Source organism: Myotis daubentonii, chromosome 2 (genome assembly GCF_963259705.1).
Source record: "Myotis daubentonii chromosome 2, mMyoDau2.1, whole genome shotgun sequence".
NCBI classification, from domain to species: Eukaryota; Metazoa; Chordata; class Mammalia; order Chiroptera; family Vespertilionidae; genus Myotis; species Myotis daubentonii.
The window spans coordinates 112,709,075-112,733,514 of NC_081841.1; the positions used below are offsets into that span (position 1 = coordinate 112,709,075).

A 24,440-nucleotide genomic window follows, 5' to 3' on the forward strand; every position below is an offset into this window, starting at 1 on the left:
TTTACAAATTCCTTGGAATTATCATTGATCCTATCACCCTCAATTGTCAGGCAAGGTTGACAGAACTAATGGAAAAACTGGATTCAAGCAGAACAAGTTTTAATTACACAGGACTGAATGAACTAATGAGAATGATGACAATTTTTATGTGTTGTTGTTGTTTTTTTTATCTAAGACATTGATAGTTCCTTAATTTTTTTGTTTTCCTGGAATAAGAAAGTTTTTGGGGTTTTTCTCTCTTATGCTACCTCTGATTTAGAGCAGCAATTTTCAACCTTTTTCATCTCATGGCACACATAAACTAATTTAATTATTAAAATTCTGTGGCATACCAAAAAAATATATTTTTTGGCAATCTGACAAAACAATCAAACAAACATAAACTATGTATAATTTTGATTCATTCAGACCAGACAGCTATTGTTGTGTTGGCTGTTGTCACTATTTTATCTGACAATACAAGGGAAAGGATGTCAGTACCTCTGATTAAAATAGTCAGGTAATGCAAGTTTTAAAAATTCTGTAGCACACGGATTGAAAATTGCTGATTTAAAGCAATTTGGTAAGTTACACCTTTTAAAGCAGAATTTAAACATTTTTCTTTTTCTCCCGACTTGATCCCACCAAAATTCAGAAACTCTCAGCGAGTATTCTTATTTACATGGCAATATGGTTATTTGCATGTTCAATAAAAGTCTGTTATCCTTCTAATGACACAATTGGAAACTGGTAATATTATCAAAGCTTTGACTAGAATGTCATGTTTGAAAAAAGCATGCAGAGTCTCAGACATGACCAAGCAGTTTTAAGGAATTAAGATTGACATATGGAAGCCAATAAAAACCTTGGAAAAACATCCTGATACCTTGGTTCCAAGGTTCCCAGAAGTCTTACCAGGTGAGTAAAGAAGGTCAGGTCCTAGAAGGTTCAGGACCCTCAGGGTATTTGGGGACCTAGAGAAGAGAGAAACTCACTCAAATCTATAGGTATGGCAAGTCACTGGCTTCACTTTTGTGGCCTCAAAAAGCCTTTTAAAGTTCAGTCTGGAGATTTCTTATGAAAATATCCAGTAAAATAGATTTAGAAGATCCCATGTGGACTTCCGGTCAAGATGGCAGAGTAGTGAACACTGTGCTCGCCTCATCCCATGACTATCAAAATTATAACTAAGTTATAGAACAACCCCATTAAGAACCAGAAGATTAGCTGAACGGAACTCCTAACACTAAGGATATATAGAAGAAGCCACATCGACAGTAGTAGGTGGGGCTGGTCCACGTATGGTAATTAAGAACTAGGGGAGAAATATCTTGGCTGCAAAGGTCCCCCTTGAGGAACAAGGGGTCCCTATCCCACACCAGGTTCCCCAGCCTAGAACACCAGTGCTAGGAAGAGGACTCCAAGAAACAGCTAGATGTGAAAATCAGCAGGGACTCCATCCAAGTGAGATGGAAGGTTCTAAAGATTCAGGTGTACTCTTACAGGGCTCAACCACAGACTCACTCACTCACACACACTTGCGCTAAGCTTCAGCAAAGGGACAGCACCTCAAAAAGCACCAGAGACAATCAGCGAGGAACTGAATTATCTGGCTTCATGGTGACTGACTATTCCTTTGTTGAGACCTACCTACACACAGCCTGCAGGTGCCCCAAATCTGAGTTTCTATCAACCTGGCTAACACCTCTCTAACCCAATCTAAGTGATTCTGAGTCATAGCCTGACCCAATTCACAGCCCAGCTAAATTACTCTCAGAAGCTAGTCCACATAATTGGCCAGCTTAGGCCTACACTGAGGTCTTTCCTAAAATCTAACAAAGGTCCACAAACCCCAAATAAGCAGCAAATGGCTTCAGCATGCCCAGTACCTTTTGCTAAGTAGCCCCAAACTTGGCACTAATGGTGGCCATCCTCGGTTCACAGTATAACCACTCCCAGGTACCTCCCAGCCCAGCATAAACAGCTACCAACTGCAGATCACTGTGTAGCTCCTATCAAGCGGTCCTGGGCTGTACACAGGCAGCTGCTGACCTTGGCCTGCACTGAGCACCTCCCAAGAGGCCCCAGAACCAACACACCTGATGGCCAGCTTCAGATCACACCCAATTAGTGCCACAAATGACACACCCTAAAGATGAACTTGCTGGGACCTGAACTCTGCTAAAGTGAACCCCACTCTATGGAATCAAGCCTTGCACAATAGCTTGTACACTGTAGTCATGGTCAGTATTTACAGCCAGTCAAACTGAGGGTCAATCCTCCCACTGATGTCACAACAGCAATCAAGGCTCAACTACAACAAAAGGGCACACACAACCTACACCGGGGACACACCTGGAGCAACTGGCTCAAGTGAACAGGAAGACTGTGCCATTGGGTCTCACAGGATACTTACTATCCAAGGTCACCCTGCCAAGACCAGGAAACACAGCAGATCAACCTAATACATTAAAAAAAAAAAAAAAAAAAGACCCACACAGGGAGATAGCCAAAATGAGAAGACAAAGAAACATTTCCCAAATGAAAAAATAGGACAAAACTCCAGAAAAAGAATTAAAAGAAATGGAGGCAAGCAATCTACCAGATGCAGAATTGAAAACACTGGTTATAAGGCTGTTCAATGAACTTAGGGGAAGAATAGATAATCTCAGTAAAAACTTCAACAAAGAGATAAAAAACAAAAAGAACAAGAAATGAAGACTACAATAACTAAAATGAAAAACACATTTGATGGGTTAGACCAGTGGTCGGCAAACTGAGGCTCACGATCCACATGCAGCTCTTTGGCCCCTTGAGTGTGGCTCTTCCACAAAATACCGGCTTCTGCGCATGGGCCACAAAATTTCAATCACACTGTACACGCTCGCCTGCACGTGGTATTTTGTGGAAGAGCCACACTCAAGGGGCCAAAGAGCCGCATGTGGCTCTCGAACCACAGTTTGCCAACCACTGGTTAGACTAAACAGATTATATGACTCAGAGGATCAAATTAGTGATTTGAAGGACAAGGTAGCAAAAACACCAATCAGAACAGCAAAAAGAAAAAAAATTTTTTAAATGAGGACAGTTTAAAGGAACTCTGGGACAACATCAAGCATAACATTTGAATCACAGGGATACCAGAAAAAGAAAAGAGAGAACAAGATATTGAGAACCTATTTGAAGAAACAGTGACTAGAAACTTCCCCAGCCTGTGACGGAAATAGACACCCAAGTCCAGGAAGCATAGAGTCCTGAACAAGATGAACCCAATGAGGCCCACACCAACACACATCATAATTAAAATACCAAAGGATAAAAGAAAAGAGAGAATCTTAAAAGCACCAAGAGAAAAGCAGTTACCTAACAAGGGAGCTCCCATAAGACTGTCAGTTGATTTCTCAACAGAACTTTGCAGGCCAGAAGAGATTGGCACAAAATATTCAAAGTGATGGAAAGCAAGGAACATAACCAAGACTACTCTACCTAGCAAAGCTATCATTTAGAACAGGGGTGGGCAAACTTTTTGACTCGAGGGCCACAATGGGTTCTTAAACTGGACTGGAGGGCCGGAACAAAAGCATGGATGGAGTATTTGTGTGAACTAATATAAATTCAAAGTAAACATCATTACATAAAAGGGTACGGTATTTTTTTTCAATAGTTTTCTTCATTTCATATGGGCCGGATCTGGCCCGCGGGCTGTAGTTTGCCCACGGCTGATTTAGAATCAAAGGACAAATAAAGAATTTCCCAGACAAGGAAAAGCTGAAGGATTTCATCACTACCAAAAAAGTATTACAAGAAATGTTAAAGGGACTTCTTTAAGAAGTAAAAAATTAAAAATGTGAATAAGAAAATATCACAAAGAAAAACTCACTAACAAAGGCAAACACAGTAAAGTGGATCAACAAACACAAAAGCTAGTACAAAGATTAAAAAGCAAAAGTGGGGAGAAACCAAGATGGCGGCATAGGTAAACACCGGAGTTTGCTGCCTCTAACAACCACTTCAAAAATACAACTAAAAGACAAAACGGACATCATCCAGAACCACAGGAAGGCTGGCTGAGTGGAAATTCTACAACTAGAAGGAAAGAGAAAAGCATACCGAGACTCAGAGGAGGTGCAGTGTGGAAGTAAAATACTAAGGTACAGAGGCGCACGCGGAGCAGGCTGGTGGCTGAGGGCGCAGTTGTCGTTTTCAATTGGGAGGGAGTCTCAGGCTCTGAGCTGCAGTTCCGGGCGAGTCTCTGGGGACCTAGACTCATTCGGGAGAAGCGGGACTGTCTGGCATCGGTCGGAACTCGAGGGCAGCTTTCTCTCAGAGGGGCTTGCAGCGATTACTGGGACACTGAGAAGTGGAGCGTCTGAGAGCAGCCATAACTGCTAGCCCTGCCCTGTTGATCCCATGGGACCCGCCCCACCCAAGCCCTGCAGGGAGGCTTTTGCTGGACAGCCTAAGGCAGAGGCTAGATTAGCACCTCCCTAGAGTTCCAGGAGCCAGTGTACCCAGAGGTCAGAGTGGGACCATCCAGTTTGCAGCTCCATGGAACCATAAAGGACACACTCAGGGGGCAGACTCAGTGAGCACCAAAGCCCCATTGAAGCAAGTCTTGCCCCGGAGAGGTGTCTCCAGCACAGAAGTTCTCCCACTGCAGACACAGCTGATTCTCACAGCCAATTGGCCTGGAGGTCAATTCCTCCTAGTGATACCTACAACAATCAAGGCTTAACTACAACAAGACTGTGCACAAAGCCCACAAGGGGGTGCACCAAGAGTGTCCTCCTCAGGTAATTGGGGAGGCTGAACCACTGGGCCCTAGAGGACACTTAGCACTTAACCACTTTATCAACACAGGGAAGCATAAAAAATGCGGCGACAAAGAAAAAGGACACAAATGACAGAAATGGAGGAAAGCAAACTACTGGATATAGAGTTCAAAACCACACTTTTAAGGTTTTTCAAGAATTTTCTAGAAACTGCCGATAAACTTAATGAGACCTACAAGAAATCTAATGAGACCCTCGAGGTTGTGATAAAGGACCAACTAGAAATTAATCATACACTGACAGAAATAAAGAATATTATACAGAATCCCAACAGCAGACTAGAGGATCGCAAGAATCAAGTCAACGATTTGAAATATGAAGAAGCAAAAAACACCCAACCGGAAAAGCAAAATGAAAAAAGAATCCAAAAATACGAAGATAGTGTAAGGAGTCTCTGGGACAGCTTCAAGCGTACCAACATCAGAATTATAGGGGTGCCAGAAGATGAGAGAGACCAAGATATTGAAAACCTATTTGAAGAAATAATGACAGAAAACTTCCCCCACCTGGTGAAAGAAATAGACTTACAAGTCCAGGAAGCGCAGAGAACCCCAAACAAAAGGAATCCAAAGAGGACCACACCAAGACACATCATAATTAAAATGCCAAGAGCAAAAGACAAAGAGAGAATCTTTTTTTTTTTTTAAATATATTTTATTGATTTTTTACAGAGAGGAAGGGAGAGAGATAGAGAGTTAGAAACATCGATGAGAGAGAAACATCGATCAGCTGCCTCCTGCACATCTCCTACTGGGGATGTGCCCGCAACCCAGGTACATGCCCTTGACCGGAATCGAACCTGGGACCTTTCAGTCCGCAGGCCGACGCTCTATCCACTGAGCCAAACCGGTTTTGGCAAAGAGAGAATCTTAAAAGCAGCGAGAAAGAAACTCAGTTACCTACAAGGGAGTGTCAGCTGATTTCTCAACAGAAACTATGCAGGCCAGAAGGGAGTGGCAAGAAATATTCAAAGTGATGAATGTCAAGAACCTACAAGAACCTACAACCAAGATTACTTTATCCAGCAAAGCTATCATTCAGAACTGAAGGTCAGATAAAGAGCTTCACAGATAAGGAAAAGCTAAAGGAGTTCATCACCACCAAACCAGGATTATATGAAATGCTGAAAGGTATCCTTTAAGAAGAGGAAGAAGAAGAAAAAGGTAAAGATACAAATTATGAACAACAAATACACATCTATCAACAAGTGAATCTGAAAATCAAGTGAATATTCTGATGAACAGAATGAACTGGTGATTATAATAGAATCAGGGGCATAGAAAGGGAGTGGACTGACTATTCTTGGGGGGAAAAGGGTGAGGGGGATGCAGGAAGAGACTGGACAAAAATCGTGCACCTATGGATGAGGACAGTGGGTGGGGAGTGAGGGAGGAGGGTGGGGTGGGAACTGGGTGGAGGGGAGTTATGGGGGGAAAAAAGAGGAACAACTGTAATAATCTGAACAATAAAGATTTAATTAATAATAAAAAAAAAGCAAAAGTGGGAAGAGCATGTGTAACTATAACAGTAAATAAAGGAATGCACACAAAACAATTAAAAAATAATGACAAAAACAAATGTGGAAGGGCTGGGTAAAAATGGTAGTGATTTTAGAATGTGCCTGAACTCAAGCGACTATCAACTTAAAATAGACTGCTATAAACATAGCTTAGTATATCCGAAGCTCATGATAATCACAAAACAAAAATCTGCAAGAGATAAAAAAAAAAAAAAAAAAGAGTGAGGAATCCAAACACAACACTACAGTTAGTCATCAATATATAAGAGAAGAGAGTAGGAGAATAGGAAAGGAACAAAGAAGAACTACAAAAATAAATAGGTATGTAGTTATTGCCATTTTATTAATTGTTTCCTATCAATCATTATTTTAAATGTAAATGGATTAAATGCTTCAAATAAAGATGAATGGCTAAAGATGTGTATATTTATTCAATGAATATTTCTTGGCCATAAACAAAAATGATATCTTACCATTTGCAACAGCATTGATGAACTTAGAGGGCATTATTCTAAGTGAAATAAGTCAGAGAAAGACAAATACCATATGGTTTCACTTCCATGTGGAATCTAAAGAATAATATAAATGAACAAAACAGAAACAAACTCATAGATACAGAGAACAAACTGATTGTTGTCAGATGAAAGGGGGTGTTGGGGGCTGGGTGAAAAAGGGGAAGGGATTAAGAAGTACGAACTGCCCAGCTGTTGTGACTCAGTGGTTGAGCCCCAGTGTGGGGCATACAGGAGGCAGCCAATCAATGATTCTCTCTCATCATTGATGTTTCTATTTCTCTCTCCCTCTCCTTTCCTCTCTGAAATCAATAAAAATAGATCTATTTATTTATTTATTGGGGATCAAAACCACAACCCAGGCATATGCCCTGACCGGGAATCAAACCATGACCTCCTGGTTCATAGGTCGATGCTCAACCACTGAGCCATGTGGGCTGGGCAAAAATATATATATTTTTTTTTTAAAGTAGAATTAACCCAGATGTTCAACTAATGAATCAATAAACAAAATGTGGTATATCCATCCCTACAATGAAATTTACTTGGCCATATGCTACAACATAGATGAAAACATACTTAATGAAAAAGCCTGTCACAAAAGGCCACATATGATTCCATTTATACGAACTTCCCACAACAGGCAAATCCACAGAAAGTAGATTATGGCTGCCTAGGCCCTAGGGCAGTGATGGCGAACCTTTTGAGCTCTGCGTGTCAGCATTTTGAAAAACCCTAACTTAACTCTGGTGCCATGGCACATAAAGAAATTTTTTGATATTTGCAACCATAGTAAAACAAAGACTCATATTTTTGATATTTATTTTATATATTTAAATGCCATTTAACAAAAAAAAATCAACCAAAAAAATGAGTTCACGTGTCACCTCTGACACGCATGTCATAGGTTCGCCATCACTGCCCTAGGGCTACAGGGAGATGGGGACTGGAAGTACCTGATAATGTATTTAGAGTTTCTTTTGGGGGTGTTGAAATGTTCTAAAATTAGAATGTGGTAATGGTTGCACAACTCTGAATATATTAATAACCACTTTAAATGGGTGAATTTTATGATATGGGGAATATCTCAATAAAAAAGAAAAGGGCAACCTCAGAGAAGGTGGTATAAAAGCACAGGGGTCTCTTTACCAGATAACTCAGGCCATCCCCTCACACAGCTCTGCTGCTCCAGACACGTCCTCAGAGTCCATCATCCTGGGGTCTAAAGGCCTCCATGATCTAGATCAGCGGTTCTCAACCTGTGGGTCGCGACCCCTTTTCACAGGGGTCGCCTAAGACCATTCTGCATATCAGATATTTACATTACGATTCATAACAGTAGCAACATTACAGTTATGAAGTAGCAACAAAAATAATTTTATGGCTGGGTCACAACATGAAGAACTATTTAAAGGGCCAGAAGGTTGAGAACCACTGATCTAGATTCTCCTGCTTCCCCTCACATGCTCAAGCCCTGGGCTTCTACAAGAACTGTGCACAATGTGTAGGGCAAGATGGGCTAGAGGGAAGGAGACAGGTGTCCCAGGGACTACTGCAAAAAGTCTAGGTTGGTCCTTGACAGTCTCACTGTCTCGCCTGTCAACACTGCACAACTATCCCCCTCTTAGAGTGTAGTCAGGGAGAAAGAAGGGCGTTACCAAGGCCAAGTCAGAATCTGGCTGCCCTGGGGCTGCTTTCATACCACCCTTCTGGGCCAGAGCTGGCAGGTGGGCCACCAAGCGTGGACAGGACCTTTCATGGGTAACAACATTCCTCCCATCTCCCAAGTCCTAGCAGGAAATGGTTTCATAATTTACAAAAGGGAGTACGGTGTATTCCGTTGGAGTGTAAAAAGACAATCAATGCAATCACTTCACACACTGGTCAGCATCAACCCGATGAGATGCTGTGACCAACAAAGGCCCTGGATCCAGCTCCCTGGTCAGCCAGATAAAAGTTTGGGAGGTTGCCAAAACCGGTTTGGCTCAGTGGATAGAGCGTCAGCCTGCGGACTGAAGGGTCCCAGGTTCGATTCCGGTCAAGGGCATGTACCTGGGTTGCGGGCACATCCCCAGTAGGAGATGTGCAGGAGGCAGCTGATCGATGTTTCTCTCTCATCGATGTTTCTAACTCTCTATCTCTCTCCCTTCCTCTCTGTAAAAAATCAATAAAATATATTAAAAAAAAAAAAGTTTGGGAGGTTAGATATCGCCAAGGTTTCTAAGAGATTCCCCAGAAAGAAAACAAGGCTTTTTAAGAAGTGGTGGATGCCTAGGAAGCCAGTCTTGCTTTGCTGTCTGGAACTCGGGGTGTAACAAAAGAATGGAGATATCTGCAAGGCTGTGGACTAAAGACAGGAATATTCCTGAAGGCTGTGCTATCACCCAGTCCCAGGAGCCCACCAGCCTGGGCCTGCTCACCAGCTCACAGGAACCCTCTTTAGGGCAAGGTGAGGAAATTCCCAGAGAGGTTCCAGTCAAGGACAGTCTAATCTCCTCAATCAGAGCAGAGCCTGCCTTCATTCCAGGTCTCCTGGCAGTGCTGAGCCTGGCTGTGGTCCCTATACCTCTCCCCACCCCCAACCTCCTTTCTACCACAGATACAGAAGCACCTGGGCCCAGAAATGGAGCAGTCCCCAAAGCAGTGACATCCCCCACCAGAAGCCAGCGACCAAAGCTCAGGTTCCCAACTGAACTCTACAGGCAGCCTCCTCATTCCTGGTTCCAAAGAGATTCCTGCTGGTGCCAGGAGCCTTTCCCAGCCCCTTCTGACACATATCTGCCTTCCCAGGCGGCTAGTCCCTTATTAAGAATGAACTCGCTGATGCTGGAGGGGCTTCTGGTACGTATGATCATTTGCCAAGTTGGCCTGCTCCAAAACAGAGGCACACATATGCTGAGGCCTTGGGCCTGGTTTTATTGTCACAGAACCAGAGTTACTCAGCTGCTCCAGGTCCCTCTAGTGCACTCACTTCCCTGGAAGGACACAAGGGCGCTGCTTCCCAGATGCCTTCATGCCTCAGCCTCCATTCTACTCCCACCTCCTATACCCCTCCCTGGCACTGAGTCCCTACGATGTCATGTTCTCCTGCTGCCCTAGCTCCTAACTAGACTCCAGTTCTCCCAGCTCTGATTTCAGCTGGCTCTCCCTAGAGAAACAGATCTAAACTCCAGAGAAAGAAAAAGAAAAAAAAAAAAGAAAAAGAAAAGCTCAACTCCTTAAGACTCCAGGGCAGGGCAAAGCAGTATGTTAAAAGGCCCATGTACTCTCAAGCTCATAGAGCAGTGGTTCTCAACCTTCTGACCCTTTAAATACAGTTCCTCATGTTGTGACCCAACCATAAAATTATTTTTGTTGCTACTATATAACTGTAATGTTGCTACTGTTATGAATCGTAATGTAAATATCTGATATGCAGGATGGTCTTAGGCGAGGTCGCGACCCACAGGTTGAGAACCGCTGCTAGAGGGATCCTCTGAAGGTGGACAGGTGGAGGGTTCACAGCTGGCTCTGCACCTGCCACATGACCTCACTTTCTCCATCTGTGAAAAAAGGCACCACATGCCTCATGGTATCAAACAAGATAACAGAGAAAGTGTCCAACATATAATGGCCATTCAAAAGTCTCTCCCTTCATTTGTGGGGGGCAAGAGGGGGAACGGGGAGGTTGAGGGAGGGAGGTATTCCAAGCAGTACTCTTCGGACATGGCCAGTCCTGGACACAGGCTGCAGTCCCCTGAACACTTGTTCAAATATGAGCATATATATGAGAAACACCCCCACCATGGATGTTTCATATCTGCAGAACTTCACAGAATTAGCATGAGAATTAAAATGAGACACATGGTTATGCAAATTAAATCAAGTACAGATGCAGATGCTCAGTGACAGAAATACATTATCGTTGGCATCAGATAAAGTTCAGGGCCAAGGGTCTACATAGGACAAGCATGGGAATATTCAGTAAGTTGGACTCCCTACATAGACACAACTGCATTTGGAATTCCAATCATGGACCCCCCACCCCCACCCTGCAGCTGCACTCACTTCCCTTTCTCTGAAGAAAGGGGGTTTGTTAAGTACGAGCATATAAGGTAAACATTGATCTGTCCACTGGTCAGTACAGCCATCAGCAGGGCAGGAGCTTTTTTAAAAAAAATCTTTATTGTTGAGATTACAGATGTCTCCCTTTTTCCCCCGCATTGGCCCCTTCCACCCCATTCCCACCCTGCCCCAGGCCTTCAGCACTTCTGTGTCCATAGGTTATGCATATATGCATATAAGGTATTTGGTTAATCTCTTCCCACCCTCCCCCCAAACCCCCCTTTTCCCTCTGAGGTTTGTCAGTCTGTTCCATGTTTCCATGCCTCTGGTTCTATTTTATTCATCAGTTTATTTTGTTCATTAGCTTCTTTGTTTATTGTTTATTTTTAGACTCAATTGTGATAGATAAGCATTTATTATCATTTATGTTCATATTTATCCTCCTCCTACTACTACTTCTTCCTTCTCTTCTTAAAAAATACCCTTCAAGCTTTCTCGGCTTATTCAGCCATGACCAAATTAAGGCTGGGGACCCTCTTGGCAAGAAGGAGGAGCTGCTAAAACACCTGAAGGTGGAGCTATCTCAGCTGCGGCATGTAGCCAAAGTGACAGGCAGCACAACTTTCAAGCTTTCGAAGATCCGAGTTGTTGGCAAGTCTATCACCCATGTTCTTACCATCATTAACCAGACTCAGAAAGAAAGCCTCAGGAAATTCTACAAGGGAAAGAAGTACAAGCCCCTGGATCTACGGCCCAAGAAAACATGTGCCATGCGCCTCCATCTCAACAAGCATGAAGAGAATCTGAAGACCAAGAAGCAGCAGCAGAAGGAGCAGCTATACCCCCTGCAGAAGTACACAGTCAAGGCCTGAGCATCTTCGAGTCAATAAAGCACAAACTGGCTGACAATGAAAAAAATACCCTTCAACATTTCATGTGATACTGGTCTGGTGGTGATGAACTCCTTTAGATTTTTTTGGTCTGTGAAGCTTTTTATCTAACCTTCAATTCTAAATGACAGCTTTGCCAGGTAGAGTAATCTTGGTTGTAGGTCTTGCTATTCATCACTTTGAATATTTCTTGCCACTCCCTTCTGGCCTACAAAGTTTCTGTTGAGAAATCAGCTGACAGTCGTATGGGTGCTTCCTTGTAGGTAACTAACTGCTTTTCTCTTCCTGCTTTTAAGATTCTCTCTTTGTCTTTAACCCTTGGTGTTTTAATTATGAAGTGTCTTGATGTGGGTCTCTTTGAGTTCCTCTTGTTTGGGACTCTCTGCACTTCCTGGACTTATAAGTCTATTTCTTTCACCAGGTAGGGGAAAGTTTTCTGTCATTATGTCTTCAAATAGGTTTTCAATATCTTGCTCTCTCTCTGTTCCTTCTGGCACCCCCATAATGAGAATGTTGGTACACTTGAAGTTGTCCCAGAGGCTCCTTACACTAGCTTCATTATTTTTGGATTCTTTTTTCTTTTTGCTCATCTGATTGGGTGTTTTATGCTTCCTCATATTCCAAATCCTTGACTTGATCTTCGAAATCCTCTCCAGAACTGTTGAATCCCTGTAAATTATTCTTTATTTCAGTTAGTGCATGCTTAATTTCTGAATGGTCCTTTTTCATGTCTTTGATATTCTTACTAAAATCCTTGAAAGTCTCACCAAGTCCTTTGCAGTTCTCATTAAAATCCTTGAGTAACTTTATAAATGTTGTTTTGAACTCTGTATCTAGTAGTTTGCTTCCATTTTATTGACTTCTTTTTCCAGAGTTTCTTCTGTTCTTTCATTTGTGACATGTTTCTTTGTCTTTATATTTTGGCTGCTTCCCTGCATTTATTTCTATGTATTAGGTAGAGCTGCTATGTCTCCTGGAATTGGTAGAGTGGCCTTGTATAGTAGGTATTCTGTGGGGCCCAGTAGCTCAGCCTCCCCCATCACCTCAGCTGGGCACTCTAGGTGTGCCCCTGTGTGGGCTGTGTAGCACAGTCTTGTAGCTGAGCCTCAATTGCTGTTGGCATCACTGGGAGGAGTTGACCTCCAGGCCAGTTGGCTGTGAGGACCAGCTGTGATTATAGTAGAAGAGCTGCTATGCAGGAGACACCCTATGGAGCAGGACTTGCTTCAGTGGGGCTTTGGTGCTCATTGAGTCTGCCCCTTGAGTGTGTTGCTTGTGGATGTGTAGAGTTGTAATCTGCTATGGTCTGAAATTGTCCACCAGGTGTACTGACTCTGGGGCCTCCAGGGAAGTGCAAAGTTAGCCATTGCCTGGGGCCATTAGGAGCTACAGAGCCATCTGCAGATGGCTGCACTTGCATTGGGCTTGGGAGTACACAGGCGAGGCCAAGCTATGAAGCAGGCAGGCTGCTGCTAGTGCGGGTTCTTGGGCCTCTTATTAGTAATTATGGAGCATGCTGATGCCAGCTGATGCTTGTTTAAGAAATTTCAGCAAAATCTGAAGCCTGAGCAAGGACAGGCCATTCATACAGAAAAGCTCCTGCAAACAGCTTGGGTAGGGCTGCAAATTGGAACAGACTGAGTCTCAGGGAATCAACTTGGTGAAGCTAAACTCAGATATGGCTGCCAGTCATCTCTGGGATGGGGGAGGTTCCAGCACAGGAACAATGACTCTTGTGAGCCCTCTGGTCTGGGAGAAAGCCACCCAACTGGAGTTCCTGCCCCAATGCCAGACAATCCCTGTATGTCTCTGGATTTCCCCCAAAGCTGCTGCCCCAGTACTAGAGCCCAGAGGGAGCAATTCCAAGTAAGTTTGTGCACTGGCCCTTTAAGAGGAACTGCCTGGGTCTCCAGCAGCCTCCTTGTCACTCAGTCACAATCCCAGCTGGTTTTTACAACCTGAAGTTACGGGGCTTCTCTTCCCAGCTGTGGAACCCTGGGCTGGGGATCTGGTGTGGGAATGGGACCCCTTGCTCCTCATGGGAGGCTTCCACAGAGGAGATATCCCTCCCAATAAAAATAAAAATTAAAAACACCATACATGGGTGTTGGACCAGCCATTCCGAGCCTCTGCCCCTCCTACCAGTCTCAATGTACTTTCTTTTTTTACTTCTCTAGTTGTAGGACTTCCATTCAGCCAGATTACAGGCAGATCTGAATGATGGTTGTTCTGTATTTTGGTTATAACTTTGATGTGGTTATGGGAGACAGTGAGTACCAGTGTTACCTACATTGCCATCTTGGTTCCCCTTATGGCAGAAGCTTACTAACTGCCAGCTGGGGGTTCCCATCGAGACCAGGCAGAAGTCCTGGCATAAAGCTTTGCAAAAAGCTCCATGGGACCCTGGCATCCTAGCCCCAGTAGACAGGCCTCTCTTGGCATGGTGGCAGCTCCACTTCTGTGCAGCCCTCTCCTGGGCATTCACATTCTTCCACCAGAGCAGACTGCCTACTCTATGGGCCTGAGGTAAGTGGTCTTTTAAATCTGGTTTGACTTCAAAGGTACTCTTTTCCCCTTTGAAACTCCACCTCCAGCACCAGTTCTACCATCCAGAAACTGATAGGAATACTGAGGGGAGGGGGTAACTTAAAACAAACCACTTCTTGTTTTCTAAGTTGGTAGCTTCTAGGACCCTTGACACAAATACCAAAAAAGCCCACAACAACCTAGAATTTGATTTGCAAGGCTGGAGAACTTCCTAAAGTAGTTGTTTTGTGTTTCATCCAGATGATCATGTTTGCCTTTACATTCCTATCTTCCCCATTTTGACCAATGCAGGCAGGAAGAGGAGAGGGAAGGACTGAGTTAGGAGTAGGAGGCTGCAGGGCCTGAGGGATGGTTCTTGAGGAGACATCCCATGGAGAGGGTCCAAAACAGTGCCCTGTAAAGCATCACCCTCTCCCATGCACATCATTATTGTCTTGTCACCTGGGCTACCTTCAAGGGAGGAGAATCACAGAAAGATCATGATTCTTCTCTCAGTCCCTCACCCTCAAAGTCTAACAGGTATGAGATGCAAAGGTGGATGGGCCCTATTTGGGGAATGGAGCAGTGAGAAGCTGGGAATCCAGGCAGAGCAGCGTAATGGTTGGAGCTAGAACTCCAGAGTCTGACTCCATCAGTTGTGACCCAGGGCAAGTTATTTAACCTTTCCATGCCTCAGTTTTCCCAACTAAAGAACAGGGATAACCTAGTTTCTGATTACCGTGATTTCCAAATGAGCTAATTAATGCACATAAAATTCTCTGTGAGTGCATCTGACTTACAGTGAGCTCTGTATGTCATGGTCACCATTCTCAATTAGCTGTCCTTTTCAGACCTGTCAGTGGCTTTGGGCAAGAATACATGTAGTAGCCTCTAGAGGTGGCCAATCAGGTGTGGCAACCAAGGAGCTTCTAATCAGATCCTGTGTGTGGGAGGCCCAATGGGGTGGGCAGCTGGTATAAAGGGGGCATTCCAGGCCTGTGCTGCCCTCCACAGCCCCAGCCTGGCAAATGGGCACCTGAGGTGCAATCACAGGAAGCACTTCCCAAGGCCACAAATCTAGAGTGAGGGTTCTCGTGAGCTGAAAGTCCAGAGCCAGAATCCTGAGTACCACCACCAGGACACACATAGTGCTTGATTAGGATGGCTGCTTGGCCATGAACACTGATAGTTACAGCTTCTCGTCCCAGTCCCCAATCCCTCTACCATGCACTAAACAGAAAGATAACATCATTCACTACCTTCAAGACTCCTGCCCTGGAAGGCTCCATCATCAAATATCCTTCTTCCCCTGTATGCCCTCATCCTTCCTGAGTCCAGGTGCCTGGGGCTCCTGAACAAGCCATTCTCATTAACAAATAAGTGGAACCTCCAGATCCTCCAATTAGTCTCCCAGGCTGGCTAAGGCTGTGAGCTGCCCTGGGCAAGGCCTCGGAGTAGGGTATGCAATGCCCTTTCCCATCTAGAGACACCCCTTTTCCATCTAGACAACTCTCCCCCAGAATTCTTTGCACTGCCCTGAGTGCATTTTTCCTTCTTCTGCAGCTGGCAAGCTCCCATTCATCCTTCAGAGTCCATCTCAGATAGCCTAACCTCCTCAAATGAAACTAACAGCAACCTGGGAGGGGAGTTGGGAGACTGAGTGAAAAAAAAAGTGAAGTGATTGAGAAGTACAGATTGGTAACCATTCAGATGTAAAGTACAGCATAGGAAATATCTATAATAATAAAAGCATAATATGCTAATTAGATCGGATGTCCTCCCGGATGACCTTCTGGATAAAGGGTCCTGGGTGCGAGAGGGAAGCTGGTGCCAGCAGCTGCGGGAAGGAAGGCCTACTCTTGCATGAATTTCGTGCATCGGGCCTCTAGTAGTCAATAAATTTATATATATAAAAGCCTACTATGCAAAGTGTCCCCTTGGGAGTTCGATCGACCAGGATTTCGATTGCTCGCTATGATGTGCACTGACCACCAGGGGGCAGTGTGGAACAAAGGAAGGCCCCAGCTGGCAGCTGCCAGGGACCCTACCCGTGCACAAATGTTGTGCACTGGGCCTCTAGTATTGTAATAACTATGTATGGTACCGGATGGAAATATAAGGGGAACACTCTGTTAAGTATGTGATTGTCTAACCCAGGGGTGGGCAAACTTTTTGACTCAAGGGCCACAATGGGTTCTTAAACTGGACCGGAGGGCTGGAACAAAAGCATGGATGGAGTGTTTGTGTGAACTAATATAAATTCAAAGTAAACATCATTACATAAAAGGGTACGGTCTTTTTTTTTTTTTTTAGTTTTATTCATTTCAAACGGGCCGGATCCAGCCCGCGAGCTGTAGTTTGCCCACGGCTGGTTATGCTGGATACCTGAAGCTAATACAAAATAATACTGACTATAAACTGTAATTGAAAAAAAACCCAAAACTAACAGCAACTCACCCCATGTTCCCACAGTTCTTTACACCAACACCCCCAAGGCCTGCATCCCAACAATATATTAGCCACCAGTCTGTGTCTCCATTCCCATGAGACAGCACCCTGTCCCTCATGAACCTGTGCGCAGCACAGCACAGGCATCCAGAGTGCTCAAGGGAGCCTGTGAGATGTTGCCTTTAAGTGCCCCTCCTGTGGTGCTGCCCTGCACCTCTCCTTGCGTTCCTCCCACCCCAGGAGGGACAAAACAGCTCACACTCTGGGCAGCAGATGTCCTTTCCCCAATGATGCCTCACTAGAGGTCTGTCCACCTCATCTTTAAAATCACAGGACTCCCCTCCCTCTTCCCTCCTAGCTCTGAGACCTCTCTTCCAGAACAGTTACTCCCAGTGGAGTCCCAGGCCCCAAGATAGCATAGCCTCAGGCCCAGGAGTGTCCTCCCCAAGTCAGACCTTGCCATAAGCTTCAGATGGGTGGAGATGGAATGTGGAAAAACCACTCCTTCTGCAGCTCCCTTCTAGAAAAAGGCCAGCTGAGATGCCACTGAGTGAGGCTTGAGTTAGCAGATATGGCTTGGCAGGAAAGTCAGGCAGGATGGTGGTGGAATGAGGCAGTTGCCTGAAAAGGTGGGGGCAATCATGCGGGGTTCCCATCCTACTCCTCAACCCCTTCCAGGCCCATCAGATGAAGGCCAATCCAATCCCAGAAGGCCCAGGCCCAAACCCAAAGCCAACTCTACAGAGGTCTTAACTGTGCTCCTCAAGCTGGTCCCCCTCTGTCCTATCACTAGCCCAGCACTGACTGCACATTACTGCTGGTGGGTGAATGAATAAATAAACCCCTGCCACCGCAGCCTCTTGGTTACTTGATTTCAGAGCTCTCCCAGTCTCCTGAGTCACTCAAACTGTTTTCTACCACCAGCCAGTATTTGCACATAATTTCACTCTGGCCTCACTGAGGCAGGTGTTGGGGAAAGTGCTATCGACCAGAGTCCAAGGTCTGCGTCTCTGTTTGGGTTCGGATCTGGGGCGGACCCATCCATTCTTGTTGCCTTTCTCTTCTCTGGGGTGGGACCCCGCGGCCCTCAGTCTAACCCACACCGGGCGGGGTGTCTGGAAGTCCTCACCCGATCTCCACTCTGCTCCCCCTGCATTGTGGCGGGCTGAGGCCCCACAGACGGCTGCCAAACCCGAGGTTCACGTGGGGCGGAAAGGACAAAACCTCTCCCAACCCCCAGAAGGCCAGGGCCTCGCGGCAAAGGGAGTGAACCATGGAGCCGCGCGGGTCCCCACTCTCCCGCCTCGGCTCCGTGCGCACCGGGCGGCTGCGAGCCGGAAGCCTCCCGGCGACGTCTGGGCCACGGGACCGAGTGGGGGCCGACGAGAAAGGGCCGCCCCGACGCCGGTGCGGAAGGACCGTGGTGCGCCCGGGGCCCCTGTCTTCCGTTCCCACCCCAGGGCGCTGGCGGTCGGGGGCCACACCTGGAGGGCTGGGCTGGCGGCGCACACCTCGCCCCCACGCAGGGGCCCCGTGAGCTCGGAGTTCCTCGCAGATTCCTAGGAGGGCACAGGAGCCGAAAGACGGGCCCTGGCGGCTACTCACCCCCACCAGCCGAGGGAGGCCGAGAGAGGCAGCCGGCCGGGCGCGGGAACCCGAAGAGGAGGACTTCCTCTCTCTGCGGCGGGCGGCCGCTGCGTCCCTCCGCCCCCCGGCCGGCCCCGCCTCCCGCCTGCCGGTCCTTCGCGCGCGCCAGCGGCGCGGGTCCCGAAACTGGGGCGCCTGGAGCCCGGACAGGCCTGGCCGATCGGCTGATATTCAGAGGAGGCGGTGCTTGTCCAGGGAGCCCTCTGGGAAGGTTGGCCACTTACTCCGGCGACGCGGGGATATTTCGCAGTGTTCCTCGCGTGGAACTGCTTTCAGAAGCCTCAGGGATGCCTAGCCCTCCGGACGCCAAGATGGAATGAAAGCCCCTCGCCAGGCCCCGTGCTCAGATGCCCCCAGGATGACCTAAGCCAGAATCACTTGTGGCGCCAAGAAACAGAAACAGAAACAGGAACGGAAACAGGAACGTGAGTTTCTAGAAAGGGTGAGGAAGCAAATAGGACCAAGGAAGTTGCTCTACCTGAACATAAGAATTGAAACTGAACTTTAAAAAAAAAAAAGACTGAAGGGACATATAACCAAAAATCATCACATAGTTACATTAAAATAATAGAAATAGCAATGATTTTTTAATTTCTTCTTCTTTTGTATTTTCCCATTGTGAGAGTGAACCAGCGATCTTTTCTGTCGAAGAAAGGAGTTCCCCGCTGTCGTGGGTTCCGCCATTTTGATTTGACCTTCAGATTCTCAGGGGGTCGCCATCTTAGGCTCGCCGCACCGCCCCTTCCTCTTCCCGGAGGGACTTCCCGGGTGGGGTGCCTTGCCCATGATTTTCAGCCTGTGACTGAGCCCTTCTGAAGAAGTAAATCTGCCCTGCCAATCCACTTTTGGGTGTTTGTCTCATTCCTGTGAAGCTGTTGACCAGCGTTTCTAACACAATTTTTCTTTTTAAATTACAGTTGAAATGCAATATTATATTAGTTTCATGTGTACAACCCTGTGATTAGGCATTTATGTAACTTATGAAGTGATCACCCCAATAAATCTGGTACCCATCTGACACCATACATAGTTATTACAATACTAGAGGCCCGGTGCACAAAAATTTGTGCACTGGGTGGGGGGAGGGGGTCCCTCAGCCCGGCCTGTGCCCTCTCGCAGTCTGGGACCCCTCGGGAGATAACGACCTGCTGGCTTAGGCCTGCTCCCAGGTGGCAGAGGGCAGGCCCAATCCCTAGGTGCAGCCCCTGGTTGGGCTCAGAGCAGGGCCAATTGGGGAGTTAGGGTGCCGCCCCGTCATGCACAGAGCAGGGCAGATTGGGAGGTTGCGATGCCACCCTCAGTCACGCTCAGGGTAGGGCCAATTGGGGGGTTGGGGCACCATCCCCTGTCACACTCAAGGCAGGGTCGATGGGGAGGTTGTGGCGCCACCCCCTGGCACAGAGCAGGGCCAATCAGGGGGTTGGGGCGCTGCCCCCTGTCACGCACAGAGCAGGGCCCATCAGGGGGTTGGGGCACCTCCCTCTATCACCCACAGAGCAGGGCCGATCAGGGGGTTGGAGCACCGCCACTCTTACACTCAGGGCAGGGCCGATGGGGAGGTTATGGCTCTACCCCATCACACACAGAGCAGGGCCCGTGGCGGGGGGGGATTGGGGAGCTCCCCCCTATCAGGCACAGAGCAGGACTGCTCAGGGGGTTGGGGCCCTGCCCCCTGTCACACACAGAGCCGCAGGGCGATCAGGGGGTTTGGGCGCTGCCCCCTGTCACGCTGATCCCGGTGCCGGGAGGCATATTACCCTTTTACTATATAGGGTAGAGGCCTGGTGCAAGGGTGGAGCTGGCTGGTTTGCCCTGAAGTGTGTCCTGGATCAGGGTGGGGGTCCCCACTGGGGTGCCTGGCCAGTCTGGGTGAGGGGCTGAGGGCTGTTTTCAGGCTGGGAGTGACGGACGTTCCCAACCGCTCCTTTTTTTCTTTTTTTTCTTTTTTTTATTTATTCTGGGCCAGCTTTACCTTGAGGCTTGGCTCCAGCTCTTAGGCCTCCGCTCCTGAAAGTAGGTTTCTGGCCTTTGCTTACAATGTTGAGAATCTGCTGGCTGAAGTCTGGCGGTATTTGTTACAATGTTTCTTAAACTGCCCGCTCAGAGGCCTGCAGCCACAGGCGGGGAACGTTGGTTTCCTCTGTCACTAAAGCAAGCAAGCCTCATGTTAGTTTCAAGCTGCCTGGCTGCCGGCCGCCATCTTGGCTGACAGTTAATTTGCATATCTCACTGATTAGCCAACAAAAAGGGTAGCGGTCGTACGCCAATTACCATGTTTCTCTTTTATTAGTGTAGATTATTGACTATATTCCTTATGCTGTACTAATTTGTACTTCTAAATTCCTTCACTTTTTTCACCCATCCCATCAACCCACCCTCCCCCATCTGGCAACCTTCAAAATGTTTGATATATCTATGATTCTTTTTCTGTCCTGCTTGTTTGTTTTGTTTTTAGTTTCCACATATAAGTTAAATCATCTGACATTTGTCATTTTCTGTCTGATTTATTGCACTCATTACAATACCCTCTAGTTAGGTCCATCCATGCTGCTACAGATGGCAAAATTTCATTTCTTTTTATGGCTGCATCATATTCCATTGTATATATGCCCCACTTCTTTATCCACTCATCTATTGATGGACACTTAAGTTGCTTCCATATCTTGGCTATCCTAATATATAAAAACCCAGGGTCCATAATGACTGACTGAAGGCTCCACCGAACACCAGAAGTCAGTCCTGCAGTCAGTGCTGGGTTTCCGTGGCGACCCAGCACTGACTACCAAGGGGACTGCGGATCAGGCCCAGAGAGAGGCCCGCAGAGAGAGGCAGGGTCTGATCCGCAGCTGTTGATTAGCCATTGTCTCTCTCTTTCTCTCTGGGCTTCGCCAGCAGCCAAGCCTCTGTTTCTCTCCAGGCCTCCACAGTGGGGGTGTGGAGGCGGGTGCTGCTGATCAGCCCTGCCTCTCTGATCAGGCCCAGAGATAGGCCTGGAGATGCTGACTGGCATAGAAACCAACCAATCAGAACCAAATCTGGGTGAACTGTGAGGATCCAATGGCTGCTTAGGAGGCGAAGCTTTTGACACTGACTGGCATAGAACCCAACCAATTGGAACCAAATTGGCTGGCAGAAGAGGGCAGTTGGTGAGATCAGGCTGGCAGGAAAGAGCAGTTAGGGGCAATCAGGCAGGCAGGCAGGTGAGTGGTTAGGAGCCAGCGGTCCCAGATTGCGAGAAGGATGTCCAACTGCCAGTTTAACTGTGTCCAGATTGCGAGAAGGATGTCCAACTGCCAAGGGGTCCCCAATAGGAGAGGGTGCAGGCTGGGCTGAGGGAACCCCCGCTCCAAGCATGAATTTCGTGCACCGGGCCACTAGTTGTAAATAATGCTGCAATGAACATATGAATGCATATGTCTTTTCAATTTAGTGTTTTATTTTATTATTTATTTAGTCTCAAAATATTTAATTTTGTTTTGAAAAGATTACATTCCTGGCTTCCCTCCCTGCCACATCACTCCAGCTCACCAGCAGTGACACACTCACACCCACACACGTACCTAAGGCCAACAGGCTGTGTCTGCTTCTGCCATTGCCAGTTGGGAAGAGGGAATTTTGATTTAGTGTTTTAGATTTCTTAGGATTAATACTCAGAAGTAGAATTGCTGGGTCCTTCATTGACTCTTGTTATAGCCTTTGTTGTAAAGTCTATATTATGTCTGGATCTGTAATACTTTAAAAAATAAAGATAAATTTGTTTTTAAAAGTCTGTTGTGTCTGGTATGAGTACTGCTAATGCAGCTTTTTTTTGGTTCATTTCCATTTTCTTGAAAAATCCTTTTCCATCCCTTAACTTTCAGTCTGTGCTGAAGTGAGTTTTTTGTATACAGCTTATGTAAGAGTCTTGTTTTGTTATGTAGTCAGCCACTGTATGTCTTTGACTGAAGCATTTAATCCATTTGCCTTTAAAATAATTGTTGATTGATGTGTATTTATTGCCATTTTATTATTCATTTTTTTTATTTTTTTATTATTCATTTTTAAAATTTTTCTTCTTCTTCTCCTCCTCCTCCTCTTCCTCCTCCTCCTCCTCCTCCTCCTCCTCCTCCTCCTCCTCCTCCTCCTCCTCCAACATTTGTTGTAATATGGTTTGGAGGTGATACATTCCTTTGGCTTTTGTTTTTGTTTTTGGTCTGGGAAATTCTTTATCTGTTCTTTAGTTATAAGTGATAGTCTTGCTGGCCTGCAAAGATTCTGTTGAAAAATTAGCTGATAGTTTTATGGGAGCTCCCTTGTAAGTAACTGCTTTTCTCTTGCTACTTTTAAGATTCTCTTTTTGTCTTTAACCTTGGCTTTTTTATTTTTAATTCTCACCTGAGGATATGTTTCCACTGGTTTTTAGAGAGAGAGTAAGGGAGAGAGAAAGAGAAAAGGGGAGAGAGAGAGAGAAACAAAGATATGAGAGAAACAGCTGTCAGTTGCCTCATATATGTGGCTCCAATCAACTGAGGCTAAGGCTAACCTTTGGTATTTTAGTTATGATGTGCCTTGGTGTGGATCTCTTTGGGTTCATCTTGTTTGGGACTCTCTGCACTAACTGGACTTGTATGTTTGTCTCTTTCACCAAGTTAGAGAAATTTTCCATCATTATATTTTTTCACATAGGTTTTCAATTTCTTACTTTCTCTCTTCTCCTCTGGCACTCCCATGATGGGAATGTTGGTTCACGTGAAGTTGTCCCAGAGGCTTATTACACTATCCTCATTTCTTAAAATTCTTTTCCTTTTTTTTTTTCCTGATTGGATGTCTTTTGCTTCCTTATCTTCCAAATCACTTTTTTGACCCTCTCCTTCATCTACTCTACTATTGATTCCCTGTAATGTATTCTTCATTTCAGTTAATGTATTCTTTACTTCGGACTGATTCATCTTTGTGTTTCCTATCTTTGTTGAAGTTCTCACTCAGGTCCTCTATTCTTCCCCTAAATTCATTATGCATCCTTTTAACCAACAGTTTAAACTCTGAATCTAATAGATTACTTGCCTCCTTTTTGTTTAATTCTTTTTCTGGAGTTTTGTTCTGTTCTTTCATTTGAGATATGTTTCTTTATCTTCTTATTTTATCTGCCTCCCTGTGTTTGGTCCTATGTATTAGATAGAGCTGCTATATGTCCCAGACTTGGTAGAATCGCCTTATATAGTAGGTTTCCTGTAGGGCCCAGTGGCACAGCCTTCCCAGTTACCCAAGTTGGGTGCTCAAAATATGCCCCCATGTGGGCTGTGTGCACCCTCCTATTGTAGTCAAGCCTTGATTGCTTTTGGCACCTCAATGGGAGGAATTTATCCAAGCTGATTGGCTGCAAGGACTGGCCATGACCACCATGAAGCATTTGCTGACCCCAAGAAGCATAACTCCCTTAAGAGGGACTCAGGTAGCCCTGACCAGTTTGGCTCAGTGGATAGAGTGTTGGCCTGTGGACTGAAGGGTCCCAGGTTTGATTCCAGTCAAGGACATGTACCTTGGTTGCGGGCACATCTCCAATAGGGGGTGTGCAGGAGGCAGCTGATCGATGTTTCTCTCTCATCGAAGTTTCTAACTCTCTAGCCCTCTCCCTTCCTCTCTGTAAAAAAAAATCAATAAAATATACTTTAAAAAAAAAAGAGGGGCTCAGGTACCTGCTAAGTCCACCTCTGAGTGTGTCACTCATGGAGGTGGTGGGTGATGCTTTGGCATGGTCTGAAGCCGTCTACCAGGTGTGCTGGCATTGGGGCTTTCTGGGAGGTGCAGGCCAAGGTCAGCTGCCACTTGTGGCCTGCCTGGGGCCACCAAGCATGAGCTACAAAGCGATCTGCAGATGCCTGCTGATGCCTGCTACTTGTGCCAGGCTTGGGGCTACTTAGCAAGAAGTACGCTGTATGCAGAAGCTAGATGCCAGTTGATTGAGAGGTTTTAGGAAAGTTGGCAGCTTGAGCCAAGACAGGCTGTTTGTATGGAAAAACCACTGTAAACAGGTTGGATAGAACTGTAAGCTGGGTGGGTGGAA

At 46.1% G+C, this 24,440-nt stretch overlaps 2 protein-coding genes across 15 annotated transcripts in view; one reads left to right on the plus strand and one right to left on the minus strand.

Moving 5' to 3' along the window:
- Positions 1-18,749, minus strand: part of BID (BH3 interacting domain death agonist) — a 59,729-nt gene extending 40,980 nt beyond the window's left edge. The window contains exons 1-2 of one of the 14 annotated variants that reach the window (XM_059684254.1): positions 18,356-18,394; positions 895-953 (exon numbers count right to left, since the gene is read on the minus strand). Coding sequence is in view for 2 of the 14 variants with exons in the window: in XM_059684247.1 (XP_059540230.1) it covers positions 17,880-18,025 (146 nt within the window). In the remaining 12 variants the exon portion in view is untranslated. Of the gene's footprint in view, positions 1-894; positions 954-17,879; positions 18,094-18,234; positions 18,487-18,621 lie in introns of those variants that run through there. The other 13 variants (XM_059684253.1, XM_059684255.1, XM_059684261.1 and 10 more) reach the window with 13 other exon arrangements.
- LOC132225869 (large ribosomal subunit protein uL29-like) lies at positions 10,854-11,788 on the plus strand. Its single transcript, XM_059680851.1, has 2 exons — positions 10,854-10,936; positions 11,395-11,788. The coding sequence occupies exons 1-2, from the start codon at positions 10,854-10,856 to the stop codon at positions 11,756-11,758; spliced, it is 447 nt and encodes a 148-aa protein (XP_059536834.1). The 3' UTR covers positions 11,759-11,788.
- Positions 18,750-24,440: the final 5,691 nt, after the last annotated feature.

Bases quoted from the DNA above. Each gene is read 5' to 3' on its own strand.
- LOC132225869 (XM_059680851.1), top strand. From the start codon at position 10,854: ATGGACCCCCCACCCCCACCCTGCAGCTGCACTCACTTCCCTTTCTCT. The intron at 10,937-11,394 runs GTAAACATTGAT...CGGCTTATTCAG, and splicing joins GTTAAGTACGAGCATATAAG to CCATGACCAAATTAAGGCTG.